Genomic DNA, 20,928 nt, shown 5'->3' with positions numbered 1-20,928 from the left:
CTCTGCCTTGGGGGCACGCCCACGGCCCGCCCCTCCTCACACGAGCTGGGGAAGAAGCCGGCAGCCATTACTGCAGAGCTCGGGGCACCAAGGCAGGACAGTGGCGATCATACACCCGCTTATAGGCGGGCGGTAAGAGGCACAATAGTGCTGACCACGATATAACTGCAGTGTATACATGTGTTGTTTTTAACTACATAGGTCGCTATATGCCCGCTGGGGAGCGACACATCAGCAGCAGGAAAGCAGGTGTGCTAAGGCACAGGCTTTCTAGGCTGCTTGTATTGCACGACTGAGGTGGTCATTTGTGTTTATGCTGATATGCTATACACTGCACTGTACAGTCGCTAGTATTAGCTATATTCTTCTGGAATGGCTAGACTACAGCAGCAGAAAACCAAGGGTGCTGGGGCACAGGTTTTTTTCTATGCTGCTTGTATTGCATGGGCTGCAGTGTGCATTTGTACTTGTGCTTGTATGCTATACATTGCACTGTATGGTCACTCTTCTGGGCTATATTCCCCTAGATGACCAGTCTACAGCAGCAGAAGAGCAGAGGTGCCAGGGCACAGGCTTCTATGCTGCTTGGATTGCATGTGCTGCAGTGTTCATTTGTACTTGTGCTTGTATGCTATACATTGCACTGTAGGGTCACTCTTCTGGGCTATATTCCCCTAGATGACTAGTATACAGCAGCAGAAGAGCAGGGGTGCCAGGGCACAGGCTTCTATGCTGCTTGTATTGCTTGTGCTGCAGTGGTCATTTGTACTTTATGCCTGTATGCTATACATTGCAATGTACGGCCACCAATCTTGGCTATATACTTCTAGATAGCTAGTCGGCAGCGGCAAAAAAGCAACACAGATTTCAGTGCTGTTTTTACTACATGGGATGCTGTTCATGACACCGTCCCATTGTGTGCATGCTCCCCTGTAGCACGTCGTCTGCCGGGGTCTCTAGCACTTCGTCTGCCGGGGTCTCTACTAGTTGTGGCCAAAGAAACCTCCTGTCAACCCTGTCCATGGACAGGGACGGAGTAGTCATAATATAGAGACTTGCACCCATGGGCAATCTACTTGAACAAAAGGCAGCTCTTCAGGGCTTTGATACTGACATCGCTCTCAATCCGGATACACCGGGTGGTAACGCCATACGGAATGATCCTATACCGTTCATCAATGGAAGGTTGGATCTTTCTCCCTCAGCTCCCCCAGTGGAGATAGGAGACGAACAGGAGAAGTTCCTTTTCAGTGTCTCACGCAGATATTGAGTATTTTTCTGGCCACGCTGACTTCAGAGAAGCAGTCCAGGAACACCACGCTTACCAGATAAGCGTCTTCTCCAAACGTTTTTAGGATACACGTTATCCCTTTTTTCCCCTGACGTGGTCAGCGCTGGACCCAGGGTCCAAAGGTGGATTCTCCAATCTCCAGGCTTGCATATAGAGCCATAGTTGCGCTGGAGATGGGGCTTCACTTCAAGATGCCATTCACAGACAGATGGACTCTGGTTGAAATCTGTCTAGGAGGCTATCGGCGTGTCGGTTGCTCCGGCATCCACAGCCGTATTGGCAACTTAACCTTTTCTGCTGTTCTTGCGCAGCTGACCTTGAGCAGGGACATCTGTACCGCAGAGGCGTCCGTAACCCCGCAATGTCTGCACTGCGACTTACTCGGTTAATGCTGTCCTAAAAGTACAGTCGAGGTTTCGGTCCTTCCCAAGTTCCGGCAGGTCCCAATTGTCCTCGTGCAAAAGGGCTACAAAACCTCAGACAGGCTCAGATTCCGGCCGGGCTCAATCTCGCCCAAGGAAGGCAGTCGGAGGAACCGCTACCAAGGCGGTCTCCTCAGGACTCTCAGCTCTCTCTCTCTCTCTCTCTCCGCATCCGCGGTTGATGGCAGACTCCCCCGCCTTTGGCGACATTTAGCTGCCACAGGTCACAGACCGGTGGGTGACGGACATTGTGCTCACGTGCACAGGACAGTGTTCTGTTCTCGTCCTCCGACTCCATTCTTCAGAACGGCCCCACCTCTCCACCGAGCAGATGCCCTGCTGCAGGCGGTGGACGCTCTAAGAGCAGAAGGAGTGGTGATCTCTGTCCCCCCTCAGGAACGAGGGCGAGGGTTTGTACTCCAATCTCTTTGTGGCTCCAAAAATGGACGGTTCCTTCCGTCCTGTTCTGGTTCTGAAACTGCTCAACGAGCATGCGAACGCCAGGCGGTTCCGGATGGGATCCCTCCGATCCGTCATTGCCTCAATGTCTCGAGGAGACTTCCTTGCCTCAACAGACATCAAAGATGCCTATCTCCACGTGCCAATTGCTACGGAGCACCAACGTTTTCTACGTTTTGTGATAGGAGACGAACATCTTCTGTTCGTAGCTCTGCCATTTAGTCTGGCGACAGCCCCACGGGTGGGCACCAAGGTCATGGCAGCAGTGGTAGCAGTCTTGCACTCTCACGGACGTGATTCCGTACTTGGACGATCTACTCGTCAAAGCAACCTCCCTCGAGGCATGCCAACGCAGCCTGAATGTTACGCTGGAGACTCTCCAGACTTTCGGGTGGATCATCAATTTGGCAAGGTCAAATCTGTCTCCGACTCAATCACTAACGTATCTCGGCATGGAGTTTCATACTCTATCAGCCATAGTGAAGCTTCCGCTGAACCAGCAGCGTTCACTGCGGACAGAGGTGCAGTCTCTCCTTCAAGGCCAGTCGCACCCCTTAAGGCGCCTCATGGACTTCCTAAGGAAGATGGTGGCAGCCATCGAGGCAGTTCTCTTTGCGCAGTTTCATCTGCGCCAACGGCAATGGGGCCAATGGGATGGGCAGTCAACCTCCCTGGACGGGAAGTCTCCCTTTCCCTGACGGCCGAGGACTCTCTGCAATAGTGGCTTATTCCCACCTCATTGCCATAGCCCCCATCCTGGGCAGTGGTCACGACAGATACGAGTCTGTCAGGGTGGGGAGCAGTTTGTCTCCGCCACATGGCTCAGGGGACGTGGACTCAGCAGGAGTCCACCCTTCAGTTCGATGTGCTGGAAATCGGGGCAGGGTATCTTACCCTATTAGCTTTCCAAAAGTGGCTAGAAGGGAGCAGATCCGAATCCAGTCGGACATCTCCACAGCGGTGGCATACATCAACCACCAAGGAGGGACACGCAGTCAGCAGCCTTCCAGGAAGTCCGGCGAATCCTCATGTGGGTGGAGGACACAGCATCCACCATATCCGCAGTTCACATCCCGGGCGTAGAAAACTGGGAAGCGGGCTTCCTCAGTCGCCAGGGCATGGACGCGGGGGAATGGTCCCTTCACCCGGACGTGTTTCAGGAAATCTGTTGCCGCTGGGGGGGGGCCGGACGTCGACCTAATGGCGTCTCGGAGGTCCCGGCATTTATGGCACGATCGCGCGATCACAGAGCTCTGGCGGCAGACGCCTTAGTGCAAGATTGGTCGCAGTTCCGGCTCACATATGTGTTTCCACCTCTGGCACTCTTGCCCAGAGTACTGCGAAAAAATCAGATCCGATTGCAGCCGCGTCATACTCGTCGCACCAGACTGGCCGAGGAGATCGTGGTACCCGGATCTGTGGCATCTCACGGTCGGCCGACCGGGGTCACTACCAGACCGACCAGACTTACTGTCTCAAGGGCCGTTTTCTCCATCGGAATTCTGCGGCCCTGAACCTGACTGTGTGGCTTGTGTGTCCTGGATCCTAGCGTCTTCAGGATTATCCCAAGGGGTCGTTGCCACCAGGAGACAGGCTAGGAAGCCCACGTCTGCTAAGATCTACCACAGAACGTGGAAGGTTTTCTTAATCTGGTGCTCTACTCAGGGAGTGTCTCCCTGGCCATTTGCATTGCCTATCTTTCTTTCCTTCCTACAATAGGAGTTAGAAAAGGGCTTGTCGCTAGACTCCCTCAAAGGGCAAGTCTCAGCACTATCCGTGTTTTTTCAGAAGCGTCTAGCACGTCTTTCTAAGGTGCGCACGTTCCCGCAGGGGGTTTGTCATATCGTACCCCCGTACAAGCGGCCGTTGGATCCATGGGATCTGAACAGGGTTCTAGTTGCTCTCCAGAAGCCGCCTTTCGAGCCTCTGAAGGAAGTTTCCTTTTCTCGCCTGTCACAGAAGGTGGCGTTTCTCGTTGCGATCACATCGCTTCGGCGAGTGTCTGAGCTGGCAGCTCTGTCATCCAAGGCTCCCTTCCTGGTGTTTCACCAGGACAAGGTAGTGCTGCGCATCATTCCGGAGTTTCTCCCTAAGGTAGTATCCTCGTTTCATCTTAATCAGGATATCTCCTTACCGTCCTTTTGCACTCATCCGGTTCACCGGTATGAGAATGATTTACGTTTGCTAGATCTGGTGAGAGCACTCAGAATCTACATTTCACGCACGGCGCCCGTACGCCGTTCCGATGCCCTTGTCGCTGGTACGCGCAAGAGGTTGCAGGCTTCTAAAGCCACCCTGGCTCGATGGATCAAAGAACCAATTCTGGAAGCCTACCGTTTTGCAGGGCTTCCGGTTCTTTCAGGGCTGAAAGCCCATTCAACCAGAGCCGTGAGTGCGTCCTGGGCGCTACGACACCAGGCTTCGGCTCAACAGGTGTGCCAGGCAGCTACCTGGTCGAGTCTGCACACTTTCACCAAACATTATCAGGGGCATACCTATGCTTCGGCGGATGCCAGCTTAGGTAGAAGAGTCCTGCAGGCGGCAGTGACATCCCCGTAGGGGAGGGCTGTTTTGCAGCTCTAACATGAGGTATCTCTTTACCCACCCAGGGACAGCTTTTGGACGTCCCAATCGTCTGGGTCTCCCAATAGAGCGCTGAAGAAGAAGGGAATTTTGTTACTTACCGTAAATTCCTTTTCTTCTAGCTCTTATTGGGAGACCCAGCACCCGCCCTGTTGTCCTTCGGGATTTCTTGGTTGTTTGCGGGTACACATGTTGTTCATGTTGAACGGTTTTTCAGTTCTCCGACGTTATTCGGAGTTAATTTGTTTAAACCAGTTATTGGCTTCCTCCTTCTTGCTTTGGCACTAAAACTGGAGAACCCGTGATACCACGGGGGGGTATAGCCAGAGGGGGAGGGGCCTTGCACTTTTTAGTGTAGTGCTTTGTGTGGCCTCCGGAGGGCAGTAGCTATACCCCAATCGTCTGGGTCTCCCAATAAGAGCTAGAAGAAAAGGAATTTACGGTAAGTAACAAAATTCCCTTCTTAAATCGCCATGCCTGGCCTGCATTCAGCATGTGATGTAGTGCTAATCCCAGAGGTTGGTGTATTTTTATTTCCTGACCTATTTAGAAATAAACATCAAAGTATAGATATTTTCTCTTGCTGCGATGCTTCCAAATGAGGTTGTTTAAATGGAGCAGATGAATACATTTTCCCTAGATTTATACATGGATGCAGGAGGGGTTTTTTGCCTCCTTTGTAAATACTTTTTGTTGAGGTGGTGTAATAGCATTTTATGCTTAGAAATTAGGTTTCTTTTTTTTTTTTTTAGGGTTTTCTTTTAAAGGGGAATCGATTGAGATACTACGTCCCAAGAATGACAAAAGTATTTTTTGAGTGATACCTTTATAGGCTAACCAGAAAAATTATATATATCATTTTTCTGGTTAGCCTATAAAGGTATCAATCCTAAAATACTTTTGTCATTCTTGGGACATAGCCAGAAAAATCAATTGAAATACTAACACGCTACCACAATATTACCCTATATTGCACACTTTTAAAGGGGACAAATGTAAAAGAAACGTATGATTATCCCAGCAGCGCCATGTTATTGAAGGGTAACATAGATACAGATTTGCCCCCCATTGCCTTACATTAGAGTACACTGTTGTATAAAGAATTTTGGCCACTTTTCCTTATTTCTCTAATTTTGTATTTCTATGGGGAACCCTAAGTTGGGGTGCATTATCTGAACAATGCAGTAGGGTGTGACCTTAGGATTGTATTTCGCGTTCATCTTATTTCAGCATTACATTTTTCCTTGTTTCTTTTCTTCCTTCAGCAATCAATTTAAGAAGTTTCCACAGATGACCTCATATCACAGGATGCTTTTGCACCGTGCTGCTGCCTACTTTGGCATGGATCATAATGTAGACCAAACAGGCAAAGCCGTGATCATTAATAAAACCAGTAACACACGAATGTAAGTGACTTACTGCACACGAGAACATTGCAATGTGTTTATTATTTTTCAGAATGTCAGACTCTAGATTTTCATCCTGGAAAATCACTTTCCACTATGGTCATTAGAATAGGACCACCAAGGAATTGGAGGATCAGGGCACATTTACCCGTGAAGACCACACTTTTTAAACAACTGCCAACCTGCTCAGTTATTCTCCTAGTCTGTTTTAGATAGGCCAACAAGCAATCTGCACACAGAACAATTGTTAATGCCCATAGAATATCATCTTATCGGTAGCACAGGACGGCGCGCTCACGATAACCATGACTTTTTCTTTATCTTTCCTTTCGGAGACCCAGACCTTGGGTGTTTAGCTTCTGCCTCCGGAGGACACACAAAGTACTACACTTAAAAGTGTAGCTCCTCCCTCTGAGCTTATACACCCCCTGGTGAGGCAGTCCCAGCCAGTTTATCGCTTTGTGTTCAGGAGGCATACATCCACACATGTATTCTCATATGATTTTTTGCTTTCTGGAAAGAGATTGAAGAAATTCGGGTCCACGTCTGGACTCCCGGCATGTCCCTTCTCACCCCACTGTGTCGGTGGTGTTGTAAGGTTGATTTCCAAGGCTGGAGCCTTACATGCCATGCTCCTTCACCATCCCTCCTGGGCTCTGGATTGAAGTGGGAGCCAGCGCGGTCTTCATGCCTGGCAGGAGACCGGTCTCCGTCCACAGCCCCTTCAGGACCCTGCTGGACCGGAGCACTCATCCCCAGGGACCTGGCCCTGCGTCTCAGCAGCTAAGTACCTGAGACGTTCATATGTTGGGGGTCTCTGTCCTTTATTGTATGGGGAGAGTGTGTTTGCTGTACTTGTTTTTGGCATTTCCGGCGGGTTCTCTGGCTTTCGCCCGAGAACCGCGCCCATGGTGCCTGCGTGTCGGCCTCGCTGCTCAAATTTAGGCCCCGGCTTCGCCGGAGGCCTAGTTTTTGTAACCTACCCTCGCATGTCACTCATGCAGAGGGACAGGCACGGCTCCTCCCGGCGGCCGTCCTGCACAGGGGAGGGACACTCCCCACTGCTTGTGAGTGACTCCTCCCCTGCAGGTCTCTATGGCCCTCCAGATCCCGCCTTCCTACAGGGACGCCCCCTGTCCTGCCCCCTCTCTTCGCTCCGGCGGCCATTTTCTTGGACAGCGTTCACTCTGCGCTGGGCCATCCTCAACTCTGCATCCATGCTGAGGTGCTGGGCATTGGGGGTCCGGGCTTCGGGATCTGGAGGACACACAACACCGCTTCCAGCGGTCTGGTAAGCCACAGCCGGTCTCTGGTTGTGGACCTCTGTATGTACTCCCTGGGGTTCATTCTCTTGTAGAAGTTGTCCCCACTCCAGCAGCATGTCTCACACGAGGAGCAAGGCTCCAAAGCTTTATACTGTATGCGCTGCATGTAAGCTCCTGCTGCCTGAACCGAGCACCTATCCACATTGTGATGTCTGCTCTAACTTGGAGGTGCCACAGCCTGGAGTCTCACCCCCGTGGTCTCTCAGGCTGCTTCTGCACCTGTGGCTGAACCCCCGGCCTGGGTAGAGTACTTCTCTAGGTCTATCTCACAGTCATTTGCTGAGTCCATGGGACTTCTGTCCAGGACTTTGATGAATATGCATCAGCCCCCTTCACAGGGTGCCTCTAATGCTCTTGCTAAGGGTCCTTTAGGATCCCTATCATCTGACCTCCGTCCACCGGAGCTCACAGAGGATTCATCATCAGGGCACAGACCCCGTCCTCCTAAGAGGCGCCGCAGGGTTACCCCTCCCTCCTCATCCCGCGGTTCTGATTCAAGAGCTGACTCGCAAGATGAGGAGAATGCCTTTACAGGGGGCTCGGAGGCTAACTCCATGTGCCCCATGGATCTTTCCGAGGGTGACTCAGAACTTAGTGACTTGATTGCTTCCATTAATTCTGTACTGGATCTCAATCCGCCAGTATCAGAGGAGCAACCCTCTCTGGCAGAAAAGCACCGGTTTACCTCGCCTAAAAGAGTAAAGAGTGTGTTCTTTAACCACTCCAGTTTTCAGACCGCTGTGACCAAACCCAGGGCCTGTCCTGACAAACGCTTCCCAAAGCGTGGTTCTGATGACCGTTTTCCCTTTCCACCTGAGGTGGTCAAGGAGTGGGCTCAGTCCCCAAAGGTAGATCCTCCGGTGTCTAGGCTCTCAGCCTGGACCGTTGTGTCGGTGGCTGATGGCACTTCCCTTAGGGATGCCACTGACCGTCAGATTGACCTTCTGGCCAAATCCGTGTATGAAGCGGCGGGGGCCGCGCTTTCCCCAACTTTTGCAGCAGTGTGGGCTCTCAAAGCCATCTCTGCTTCTCTAGAGGAGATGCATTCCCTCACCAGGGAATCTATGCCCGAGATGGTTGCCTTAACTTCTCAGGCTTCAGCTTTTTTATCTTATGCCATGTCTGCCATGCTAGAGGCTGCTCACCGCACTGCGGTGGCTTCAGCTAATTCCCTCGTTATCCGCAGGATCTTGTGGCTTCGAGAGTGGAAGGCAGATGCTTCTTCAAAGAAGTACCTTGCTGGGCTCCCTTTTGCTGGTTCCCGGCTGTTCGGGGAACAGCTGGATGAAATTATTAAAGAAGCTACTGGCGGGAAGAGTACTTCCATGCCACAAACCAAGACCAGGAAACCTGCCCAGGGTAGGAATCAGTCGAGGTTTCGCTGCTTTCGTTCCTCCAACTGGTCGTCCTCGAGCCCTCCGCCTCGTCCGCTAACTCCGCTAAGGACCAGAAAACCAACTGGCGCCCAAAAGTGTGTCCACAGAAGACCGCAGGAGGTCCTGCCACTAAGGCAGCCTCCTCGTGACTCTCTGCCCGCTCCAGCACCGTCCTTAGTCGGTGGCAGGCTCTCCCACTTTGGCGACGCTTGGTTTCAACAAGTCTCCGATCAGTGGGTGAGAGAGCTCATCTCTCACGGCTACAGGATAGAATTCTCTTCCAGCCCGCCAAACAGATTTTTTCTCTCAACTCCCCCCTGCTCCAAGGCCGCCTCCTTCTCACAGGCCGTAGCAGCCTTTCAGGCCAACGGAGTAATTGTACCAGTTCCCGCCCGGGAACGGTTCAGAGGTTTTTACTCAAACCTCTTCCTAGTTCCCAAAAAGGACGGTACCTTCCGGCCCATCCTGGATCTCAAGCTTCTCAACAAGCATGTTCGGGTGCGGCACTTTCGCATGGAGTTTCTGCGATCAGTCATTGCCTCAAGGACCCAAGGGGATTTCCTAGCGTCCATCGACATCAGAGATGCCTATCTACATGTGCCAATTGCAGTTTCACACCAGCGTTGGCTACGCTTTGCAATAGGAGAAGATCATTTCCAATTCGTGGCTCTCCCCTTCAGGTTAGCCACGGCCCCTCGGGTATTCACCAAGGTCATGGCGGCAGTGATTGCGGTCCTGCACCTCGAGGGGTTAGCAGTGCTTCCTTATCTGGACGACCTTCTGGTCAAGGGTACATCCAGCGCAGACTGTCAGCGGATTGTTTCGCTCACTCTCGCCACCCTAGCCCAATTCGGGTGGCTTGTCAATCTTCCCAAATCCACTCTGACTCCGACCCAGAGTCTCACGTACCTAGGGATGCAGTTCGAGACTTTGCCGGCACTTGTGAAGTTGCCCTAAGACAAACAGCTGTCACTCCGGTTGGCGGTGTGCTCTCTCCTGAGGCCCCGCCGTTATACCCTCAGGCGTCTGATGCAGGTGCTGGGTCAAATGGTGGCGTCCATGGAGGCTGTTCCCTTTGCCCAGTTCCATCTGCGCCCCCTGCAGCTGGACATTCTCCGCAGTTGGAACAAGCGGCCTTCCTCCTTACACAAGTTAGTGGCTCTGTCGCCACGGGCCAGGAGCTCTCTTCAGTGGTGGCTTCGGCCCCTCTCCCTGTCCCAAGGGCGCGGCGCTCCTTTCTGGCCCCGTCCTGGGTGATTCTCACCACGGATGCCAGTCTATCCGGCTGGGGAGCGGTATGTCTCCACCACAGAGCACAGGGCACTTGGACTCCGTCCGAGTCAGCCCTTTCAATCAATGTGCTGGAAACCAGAGCTGTGCTTCTAGCTCTCCTAGCATTTCACCACCTGCTCGCGGGCAGGCACATTAGAGTCCAGTCAGACAACGCGACAGCGGTTGCCTACATCAATCATCAAGGCGGGACACGCAGCCGCCTGGCAATGATGGAGGTACAACGCATCCTTCAATGGGCGGAAGACTCCAGGTCCACCATATCCGCAGTCCACATCCCAGGCGTGGACAACTGGGAGGCAGATTACCTCAGCCGTCAAAGCGTGGACGGTGGCGAGTGGTCCCTGCACCCGGCAGTATTTCGTTCGATCTGCCGCAAATGGGGCACTCCGGACGTGGACCTAATGGCATCCCGACACAACAACAAAGTTCCTGTTTACGTGGCGCGCTCCCACGATCCTCAGGCCTTCGCTGCGGACGCTCTGGTTCAGGACTGGTCCCAGTTTCGTCTGTCCTACGTGTTTCCCCTTCTAGCTCTCTTGCCCAGAGTCCTGCGCAAGATCAGAATGGAGGGTCGTCGAGTCATCCTCATTGCACCGGACTGGCCCAGGCGAGCTTGGTATCCAGACCTGCTCCATCTGTCCGTAGAGATGCCGTGGCATCTCCCGGACCGTCCAGACCTACTCTCGCAAGGTCCGTTTTTCCGCCCGAATTCTGCGGCCCTCAAATTGACGGCGTGGCTCTTGAGTCCTGGATTTTGACGGCTTCTGGTATTCCCCCTGAAGTCATCTCCACTATGACTCGGGCTCGCAAGTCTTCCTCCGCTAAGATCTATCACAGGACTTGGAAAATGTTCCTGTCCTGGTGTCGGTCTACCGGCCATCCTCCTTGGCCATTCTCCTTGCCAACTCTTCTGTCTTTTTTACAGTCCGGTCTGCAGCTAGGACTGTCCCTCAACTCCCTCAAGGGACAAGTTTCGGCTCTGTCAGTTCTGTTCCAGCGGCGTCTCGCTCGGCTGGCTCAGGTCCGCACCTTCATGCAGGGCGCGTCTCACATCATTCCGCCTTACCGGCGGCCCTTGGACCCCTGGGACCTTAACTTGGTGCTCACGGTCTTGCAGAAACCCCCCTTTGAGCCTCTTAGGGAGGTTTCTTTGTATCGTCTTTCACAGAAAGTGGCCTTTCTGGTTGCCATAACTTCTCTCAGGAGAGTCTCTGATTTGGCTGCGCTCTCCTCGGAGTCTCCTTTTTTAGTCTTTCATCAAGACAAGGTGGTTCTCCGTCCGACTCCGGACTTTCTTCCTAAGGTGGTCTCTCCCTTCCACCTTAACCAGGACATTACCTTACCTTCCTTCTGTCCGGCCCCTGTTCATCGCTTTGAAAAAGCTCTACATACTCTAGATCTGGTGTGTGCTCTCCGGATCTATGTGTGTCGCACTGCTGCGCTTAGGCGGTGCACCTCTTTTTGTGCTAACTACAGGTCGGCGCAAGGGCCTCCCTGCTTCTAAGCCGACCTTAGCCCGTTGGATTAGGTCGACCATTTCGTACACCTACCAGAGTACGCAGGCGCCTCCCCCGCCGGGGATCAAAGCACACTCGGCCAGAGCTGTCGGTGCCTCTTGGGCTTTTAGGCACCAGGCTACGGCTCAACAAGTCTGTCAGGCTGCCACTTGGGCTAGCCTGCATACCTTCTTGAAGCACTACCAAGTGCATGCTCATGCTTCGGCAGATGCGAGCTTGGGCAGACGTATCCTTCAGGCAGCGGTCGCCCATTTGTGAAGTTAGGTTTTGCCTACTTCTTAGTTTTTCTGTTTATTTCCCATTAATGGACTGCTTTGGAACGTCCCAAGGTCTGGGTCTCCCAAAGGAACGATAAAGAAAAAGAGAATTTTGTTTACTTACCGTAAATTCTTTTTCTTATAGTTCCGTCTTGGGAGACCAAGCACCCTCCCTGTTGCCTGTTGGCAATTTCCTTGTTCCGCGTGTTTTCACCGGCTGTTGTCGTGGACAGTTTCCGGTTGTTCCGGTCTTGCTCTGTTCTACTTGTGGGTGGCTATTCTCCTTCAGCTTTTGCACTAAACTGGCTGGGTCTGCTCACCAGGGGGTGTATAAGCTCAGAGGGAGGAGCTACACTTTTAAGTGTAGTACTTTGTGTGTCCTCCGGAGGCAGAAGCTAAACACCCAAGGTCTGGGTCTCCCAAGACGGAACTATAAGAAAAAGAATTTACGGTAAGTAAACAAAATTCTCTTTTTTTTATTATTATTATTAATATTATTATTATTATTATTATTATAATAATATGAAGAGAACCAACCAGCAGGATTGTCATATTTTAAAGCAAAGCCAGTGTTCTACTTGTGCATTGCTGTAACTTTACTTGCACATATTTCTGAAATAAAACCTCCAATGTCAGAACAAAAGCTATGCTTACATTCAGCATCCTAGCGCCAGTATCGCACTGGCTTTACTTTATATATGAAAATCCTGATGGCTGGTTCTCTTTAAAAGGAACCTGTCACCGTTTTTTTGGCATATAAACTGCGGCCACCACCTTCTGTGGGCTCTTATATACTTCAATCTAACATGTATATAAGAGCCCAGGCCACTGTGTAGAGCATAAAAAAACACTTTATAATACTTACCTAACGGTCGCGCTGCAGTGGAGTTGGGCCAAATGGGCGTCTCCGTTGTCCGGTGCTGGTGCCACCTTTTTCGGCCATCTTCGTCCTCCTTCTGAAGCCTGTGTGCATGATGTATCCTATGTCATACACACTCGCCGGTCCCGCGCAGGTGCACTACAATACTTTGATCTGCCCTGCTCAGAGCAGATCAAAGTGCGCCTGCGCAAGACCTCAATGCCGGCAAGTGTGGAGGACGTAGACGCGTCATGCATCCCGGCTACAGAAGGAGGACAAAGATGGCCAAAAGAGGTGGCACAGGCGCTGGAGAACGGAGACTCCCATATGGCCCAACTCCACTGCAGCGCGGCCGTTGGGTAAGTATTATAAAGTTTTTTTTATGTTCTACACAGCGGCCTGGGCTCTTATATACAGCCTGTTTAAAATACTGTATATAAAAACCCACTGGTGGTGGCCGCAACTTATATGCCGAAAAATCAGTGACAAATTCCCTTTTAAGGTGGCTGAAAAATGATTGCTCCTACTGAACGTGCGTTTTATCCAATGTTTGCCAGTCAGTTCATATTGGCATATTGTGACAATATTCTAGACAGAGACATGACTTAAAGGGAACCAATCACCAGGATTTTCATATATAACCTAACGCCAGTGCTATACCGGCACTATCAGGCTGATTCTATACATACCTGTAGTGGTCAGCTCGGATGTTTAGGTTTTGAAATCCAAGAAAGTAAAGTTTATAAAATCAGCAGCTTCTTGGGTGACAGCAGCTGAGGAGCAGATAATAGCTTGGGGTATTCATACTTATTCCCTCCCCCTGTTAGAATTTGCATAAGTATTATATCATCGGTTTACATTTGCTTGCAGGACCTGTGGTGAGGTCACACCCATGTGACCACCTGGTACCAGCTTTGTTGGCTGAGGCCCCGCCGCTTCTGGTCACATGGGTATGACCTCACACAGGTCCTGCAAGTAAAAATAAAATCGATGGTATAATACTTATGCTAATTCTAATAGGGGGAGGAGATAACTATGAATACCCCCACGATATTATCTGCTCCTCAGCTGCTGTCACTCAAGAAGCTGATGATTTTATAAACTTTACTTTCTTGGATTTCAAAACCTAAACATCCGAGCTGACCACTACAGGTATGTTTAGGTTTTGAAATCCAAGAAAGTATTATTTTTACTTGCAGGACCTGTGTGAGGTCATACCCATGTGACCAGAAGCGGCGGGGCCTCAGCCAACAAAGCTGATACCAGGTGGTCACATGGGTGTGACCTCACCACAGGTCCTGCAAGCAAATGTAAACCGATGATATAATACTTATGCAAATTCTAACAGGGGGAGGGAATAAGTATGAATACCCCCAGCTATTATCTGCTCTTCAGCTGCTGTCACCCAAGAAGCTGCTGATTTTATAAACTTTACTTTCTTGGATTTCAAAACCTATACATCCGAGCTGACCACTACAGGTATGTATAGAATCAGCCTGATAGTGCCAGTATAGCACTGGCTTTAGCTTATATATGAAAATCCTGGTGACTGGTTCCCTTTAATGCCTTTAAGTTACAGTTTACTCGCTGTTAGTGCTCACACGGATTTGATTGATGTCACCCCCAGTACCGCTTCATTTTGGTAATACGTATAACTATATTTGCAGCTAGGAAAATGACAGGTCTTTACTGCAGCACTGCCCATGAGCATGGAAGAAGTGACGTGTTGCAGAATTTAATAGTACAATTTCTCTCTTACTGTAATACATAGGATTTTTCCAGGGGGTTGTTTAACTCACAATTAGCACACAGTCCCAGATTTAGGGGAATAGAGCAATACTACCAATGCCGTTTTTTTAAAATTCCATATGCAGTTAGAAGGAACGAGAACTCTGAAACCCCATTTTAGTGGCCACCCCCTTCTACTCATCAGACATTTTTGACCTATTCTGTAGATGAGTGATCAATGTTATTTGAGGGCAAACCCTTTTTACTCTCCTGTATACATCAACACTTGAACGCTTTCTATTCCAATAAATGATCCTGTCTACACAAACTGGGTCTATAAAAACATGGTGTGAAAAGTTTGATGTGTTGGTATTAGCGTGGCCTTCAGAGCCTTGACCCAAACCTCATCAAGTCCCTTCGTGGTGAAGTGGAATTCTGATTGCGGCAGACCATAAATAGCCTTTTTGATGGATTTCAAAATCCCATCAGCCACTTTCATGTTATAAATAATTCCAAAAGAGTGAAAGTAAAATGTGACGTACAGCACGCTCTTCTAGGCGATGGTCTGGTATCTACTTGATCATCCAGAAGACAGAATCTGCGAGGCTCACCATTGCAATAAATGGCTGACTTGATAAAGTGGCTACACAGCTGGTCACAGACGTAGTACGGCTAACGGACTGTTTCACGTCTTCTGACTTTCACAAGGCCTCATTGGAGAAGAGGGGGCTTGGAGCAGAGTCGTTATAGCCCACATGTTGCCTAATTAGTATGCAAGAAATCAATGCTTAACACAGAATTTCAAAACTGATCATCTTTTATAATTGTATGGTTTTTTTTGGGAGAAGTCGTTAAGTCTTATGAACCTTCTTCTGTACTTGTTATCCATTTTGCTTCACGTTGTAAGAATTTGTTTGAAGATACTTACAATTAGAAGGAGTGATCGGCCATTGTAACCCTGCAAATGCCATGTTCTTCCCTCTTATGGCTGCAAGAGTTCTACTGCCTGGAACTCTATGCACAAGGTGAAGGGGTATATTATTAATCAGTGATTTGGCCTATGAACATTTATTACACTTAGTCCCATAGACTTGAAGCTGTATTGCTCATACGGGGCCCCTGCTTCATTATCATTCTTATAGAACAGCAGGTAAGACCCCGGTTCTGGCCATCATGTGGGTAACAGCAGAGTTACTAAAACAGGGCGAGGGACACGGCAGGTATTCCGGTCTTTGAGAACGTGGTTGAAGTAAGCATTGCTGTCTACATTGGAAATGCTTTACTTCTGTGCTGCCATAGAATATCAAAGCCACGTGCACACGGTCAGTATTTGTGAGTTACTTACCTTGGTATTTGTAGCCAAAACCAACAATCAATGGGCGGCACGGTGGGATTTCCTCCAGATTCTCTGCTTTCCTCCCACACTCCAAAAACATACTGATGGTGAATTTAGATTGTGAGCCCCATTGGGGACAGTGTTGCTAATCTATGTAAAGTGCTGTGGAATTATTAGTGCTATATAAATGAAAAAATATTATTATTATAATCAGAGGAAAAGTATAATAAGAACACGTCACTACTTTCGTATTTTTCTTTGTCGCTCCATTGGGAGACCCAGACAATTGGGTGTATAGGCTATGCCTCCGGAGGCCGCACAAAGTATTACACTTAAAAGTGTTAAGCCCCTCCCCTTCTGCCTATACACCCCCCGTGCTCCCACGGGCTCCTCAGTTTTTTGCTTTGTGCGAAGGAGGTCAGACACGCACGCACAGCTCCACAGATTGGTCAGCAGCAGCTGCTGACCATGTCGGATGGAAGAAAAGTGGGCCCATATAGAGCCCCCAGCATGCTCCCTTCTCACCCCACTCTTGTCGGTGGTGTTGTAAGGTTGAGGTATCCATTGCGGGTACGGAGGCTGGAGCCCACATGCTGTTTTCCTTCCCCATCCCCCTCAGGGCTCTGGGTGAAGTGGGATCCTATCGGTCTCCAGGCACTGAGACCGTGCTTCATCCACAACTCCTGTGGAGACTGCTGGATAGGAGCCGGGTATCGTTCAGGGACATGGCCCTGCTACTTGGAGGTACTCTGTATCCCTGTGGGGACAGCGCACAGCAGCACTCCAGCTTTGCTGGGTGTGCTAGTGCACCGGGGACCACGGCGCTGACCGGGTTAATATGTGCCATTACACACTCAGCGTTGCTGAGTGTGTTTATGTATAGGGACTGCCGCACTGACCGCCGCGGCCATGGAAACACTGCGGCGCGGCTGGGACTTGTAGTGCGCCGGGGACTTTCACGCCGGCCGCGCTTTTACGGCGGCCGCGTTTATTACTAGAGTCCCCGGCTTTTTGCGGCCTAGTTTCCTTTCCTCCCGCCCACAGCCCTGACAGGCAGGGGAAGGGCGGGACGCTGCACAGAACGAGCAGCACTGAGGGCTGGAGCATGCTTTGCATACTCCACCCCTCTCACTGTGCACAGTGCGGGCACCAGTTCCCGCTCTTTCTGGGTCACGCCCACGGCTCCCTCCTCTCCTCAGGACGCCGGCAGCCATTCCTGTCAGCTCCTCGGACGCAGCAGAGGGGGACAAAGTCTGGGAGACCCAGGCAGGGACTCTGGTGGCCTCACAACCGCTTTAGGCGGGTGGTAAGCAGCACCTGTGGTGCTAGCCCCATTGTGCAGTAGTGTAACATTATATGTTTATGGTATATATGTTTTACACTGTATGGTGCACAGTTGATTTCTGGCTATATACCCTATTGTGTTACTCAGGGAAGATAATAGCATGGCACCCACGAAAGGCAGGGGTGCCAAAACACAGGCTTATTATGCTGCCTGCGCCGCATGTACGACCCGCTACCGGCAGGTTCAACTGACCCTCATTGTGTGCACTGTTCGGCCCCTGTGGCACTTACTCAGCCGGAGCCTCTGCTAAGAGGGGCCCAGGGGGAGCCACCTGCTAACACTGTTCAGGTGACGGGGACGGAGTTTGCAAAACTCTCTGAGACTATGGCTAAGATACTAGAAGCCTTGCAGTCCAGGCCGGTATCTCAGCACAGGGACTCTGTTGAATCTTTGTTCCCTGGCCCACCTCAGCTGGACCAACAATGTCCTCCCGGGGTATCTCATGGATCCCAGGCTGAGGGTTCTGACACAGACCCCAGCCCCAGACCGACTAAGCGAGCTCGCTTAGATTTTCCCTCGACATCATCATATTGTTCAGGGTCTCAGAGGGGGGAATCTCTGGTTGATGATGCGGAGACAGCTGATCAGGATTCTGATCCTGAGGCCGCTCTCAATCTTGATACTCCGGACGGGGACGCCATAGTGAACGACCTTATTGCGTCCATCAATCATATGTTGGATATTTCTCCCTCAGCTCCTCCGGTGGAGGAGTCAGCTTCTCAGCAGGAGAAATTCCGTTTCAGGTTTCCCAAGCGTACACCGAGTATGTTTCTGGACCACTCTGATTTCAGAGAGGCAGTCCAGAATCACCATGCTTGTCCAGATAAGCGTTTTTCTAAGCGCCTTAAGGATACACGTTATCCTTTTCCCCCTGACGTGGTCAAAAGTTGGGCTCAGTGTCCCAAAGTGGATCCTCCAATCTCCAGACTGGCATCTAGATCCATACTTGCAGTGGAAGATGGGGCTTCACTCAAAGATGCCACTGACAGGCAGATGGAGCTCTGGTTGAAATCCATCTATGAAGCTATCGGCGCTTCTTTTGCCCCAGCGTTCGCAGCCGTATGGGCGCTACAAGCTATCTCAGCAGGTCAAGCGCAAATTGACGCAGCCACACGCACGTCCGCGCCACAGGTGGCGTCCATAACCACTCAGACGTCGGCATTTGCGTCTTACGCTATTAATGCTGTCCTGGACTCTGCGAGCCGTACGGCGGTTGCAGCCGCCAATTCGGTGGTACTCCGCAGGGCCTTGTGGCTACGGGAATGGAAGGCAGATTCTGTTTCCAAAAAGCGCTTAACCAGTTTGCCAATTTCTGGCGACCGATTGTTTGGCGAGCGTTTGGATGAAATCATCAAACAATCCAAGGGAAAGGATACATCCTTACCCCAGCCCAAACCGAACATACCCCAACAGAGGAAGGGGCAGTCGAGGTTTCGGTCCTTTCAGGGCGCGGGCAGGTCCCAATTCTCCTCGTCCAAAAGGCCTCAGAAAGATCAAAGGAACTCTGACGCATGGCGGTCTAAGTCACGTCCTAAAAAGGCCACCGGAGGTGCCGCTACCAAAGCGGCTTCCTCATGACTTTCGGCCTCCTCACTCCGCATCTTCGGTCGGTGGCAGGCTCTCCCGCTTTTGCGACGCCTGGCTGCCACGGGTAAAAGACCGTTGGGTGAGAGACATTCTGTCTCACGGTTACAAGATAGAGTTCACCTCTCGTCCCCCGACTCGATTCTTCAGGTCATCCCCGCCTCCCGAGCGAGCCGAGGCTCTTCTGCAGGCGCTGGGCACTCTGAAGGCAGAAGGAGTGGTGGTCCCTGTTCCTCTTCAGCAACAGGGCCACGGTTTTTACTCCAACTTGTTTGTGGTCCCAAAGAAGGACGGGTCTTTCCGTCCTGTCCTGGACCTGAAATTTCTCAACAAACACGTAAAGACCAGGCGGTTCCGGATGGAATCCCTCCGCTCCGTCATCGCCTCAATGTCCCAAGGAGATTTCCTTGCATCGATCGATATCAAAGATGCTTATCTCCACGTACCGATTGCTCCAGAGCACCAGCGCTTCTTGCGCTTCTCCATAGAAAACGAACACCTGCAGTTCGTGGCACTGCCGTTCGGCCTGGCAACAGCCCCACGGGTTTTCACCAAGGTTATGGCTACTGTAGTAGCGGTCCTCCACTCTCAGGGTCACTCGGTGATCCCTTACTTGGACGATCTCCTGATCAAGGCACCCTCTCAAGAGGCATGCCAACACAGCCTCGACGCTACCCTGGAGACTCTCCAGAGTTTCGGGTGGATCATCAATTTTCCAAAGTCAAATCTGACACCGGCCCAATCGCTCACATACCTTGGCATGGAGTTTCATACCCTCTCAGCGATAGTGAAGCTTCCGCTGATCAAGCAGCGGTCACTACAGACAGGGGTACAATCTCTCCTTCAAGGCCAGTCACACCCCTTGAGGCGCCTCATGCACTTCCTGGGGAAGATGGTGGCAGCAATGGAGGCAGTTCCTTTCGCGCAGTTTCACCTGCGTCCTCTTCAATGGGACATCCTACGCAAATGGGACAGGAAGCCGACGTTCCTCGACAGGAACGTCTCCCTCTCTCAGGCGACCAAAGCTTCCCTTCGGTGGTGGCTTCTTCCCACTTCATTATCGAAGGGGAAATCCTTCCTACCCCCATCCTGGGAGGTGGTCACGACGGACGCGAGTCTGTCAGGGTGGGGAGCGGTTTTTCTCCACCACAGGGCTCAGGGTACGGGGACCCAGCAAGAGTCCTCGCTTCAGATCAATGTTCTGGAAATATGGGCAGTGTATCTTGCCCTGAAAGCGTTCCAGCAGTGGCTGGAAAGCAAGCAGATCAGAATTCAGTCAGACAATTCCACAGCGGTGGCATACATCAACCACCAAGGCGGCACACGCAGTCGGCAAGCCTTCCAGGAAGTCCGGCGGATTTTGATGTGGGTGGAAGCCACGGCTTCCACCATCTCTGCAGTTCACATTCCAGGCGTGGAAAACTGGGAAGCAGATTATCTCAGTCGCCAGGGCATGGACGCAGGGGAATGGTCCCTTCACCCGGACGTGTTTCAGGAGATCTGTTGCCGCTGGGGGGTGCCGGACGTCGACCTCATGGTGTCCCGGCACAACAACAAGGTACCGACGTTCATGGCACGGTCTCAAGATCCCAGAGCTCTGGCGGCAGACGCCTTAGTTCAGGGTTGGTCGCAGTTTCAGCTCCCTTATGTGTTTCCTCCGCTGGCACTGTTGCCCAGAGTGTTACGCAAGATCAGGGCCGACTGCCGCCGCGTCATCCTCGTCGCTCCAGACTGGCCGAGGCGGTCGTGGTACCCGGATCTGTGGCATCTCACGGTCGGCCAACCGTGGGCACTACCAGACCGACCAGACTTGCTATCTCAAGGGCCGTTTTTCCATCTGAATTCTGCGGCCCTCAACCTGACTGTGTGGCCATTGAGTCCTGGATCCTAGCGTCTTCAGGGTTATCTCAAGACGTCATTGCCACTATGAGACAGGCTAGGAAACCAACGTCCGCCAAGATCTACCACAGGACGTGGAAAATTTTCCTGTCGTGGTGCTCTGCTCAGGGTTTTTCTCCCTGGCCTTTTGCCTTGCCCACTTTTCTGTCCTTCCTTCAATCTGGACTGAAAAAGGGGTTGTCGCTCGGCTCCCTTAAGGGACAAGTCTCAGCGCTCTGTGTTTTTCCAGAAGCGCCTAGCCAGACTTC

At 51.4% G+C, this 20,928-nt stretch overlaps 1 protein-coding gene across 2 annotated transcripts in view; it reads left to right on the top strand.

Annotated features, from left to right (window-relative positions):
- The window catches only part of R3HDM2 (R3H domain containing 2), a 282,716-nt gene that overhangs the window by 148,240 nt on the left and 113,548 nt on the right, over window positions 1–20,928 (top strand). The window contains exon 1 of one of the 2 annotated variants that reach the window (XM_075337071.1): window positions 6,025–6,161. The exons of the other annotated variant lie outside the window; for it this stretch is intronic. Coding sequence (XP_075193186.1) covers window positions 6,046–6,161 — 116 coding nt within the window. The 5' untranslated portion in view covers window positions 6,025–6,045. Of the gene's footprint in view, window positions 1–6,024; window positions 6,162–20,928 lie in introns of those variants that run through there. 2 annotated transcript variants of the gene reach the window in all.

The sequence above is a fragment of the Anomaloglossus baeobatrachus genome, chromosome 2, assembly GCF_048569485.1.
Source record: "Anomaloglossus baeobatrachus isolate aAnoBae1 chromosome 2, aAnoBae1.hap1, whole genome shotgun sequence".
In the NCBI taxonomy this organism is placed as follows: domain Eukaryota; kingdom Metazoa; phylum Chordata; class Amphibia; order Anura; family Aromobatidae; genus Anomaloglossus; species Anomaloglossus baeobatrachus.
Note: the sequence above shows the minus strand (reverse complement) of the source record. Positions and strands in the feature narration are given on the sequence as shown.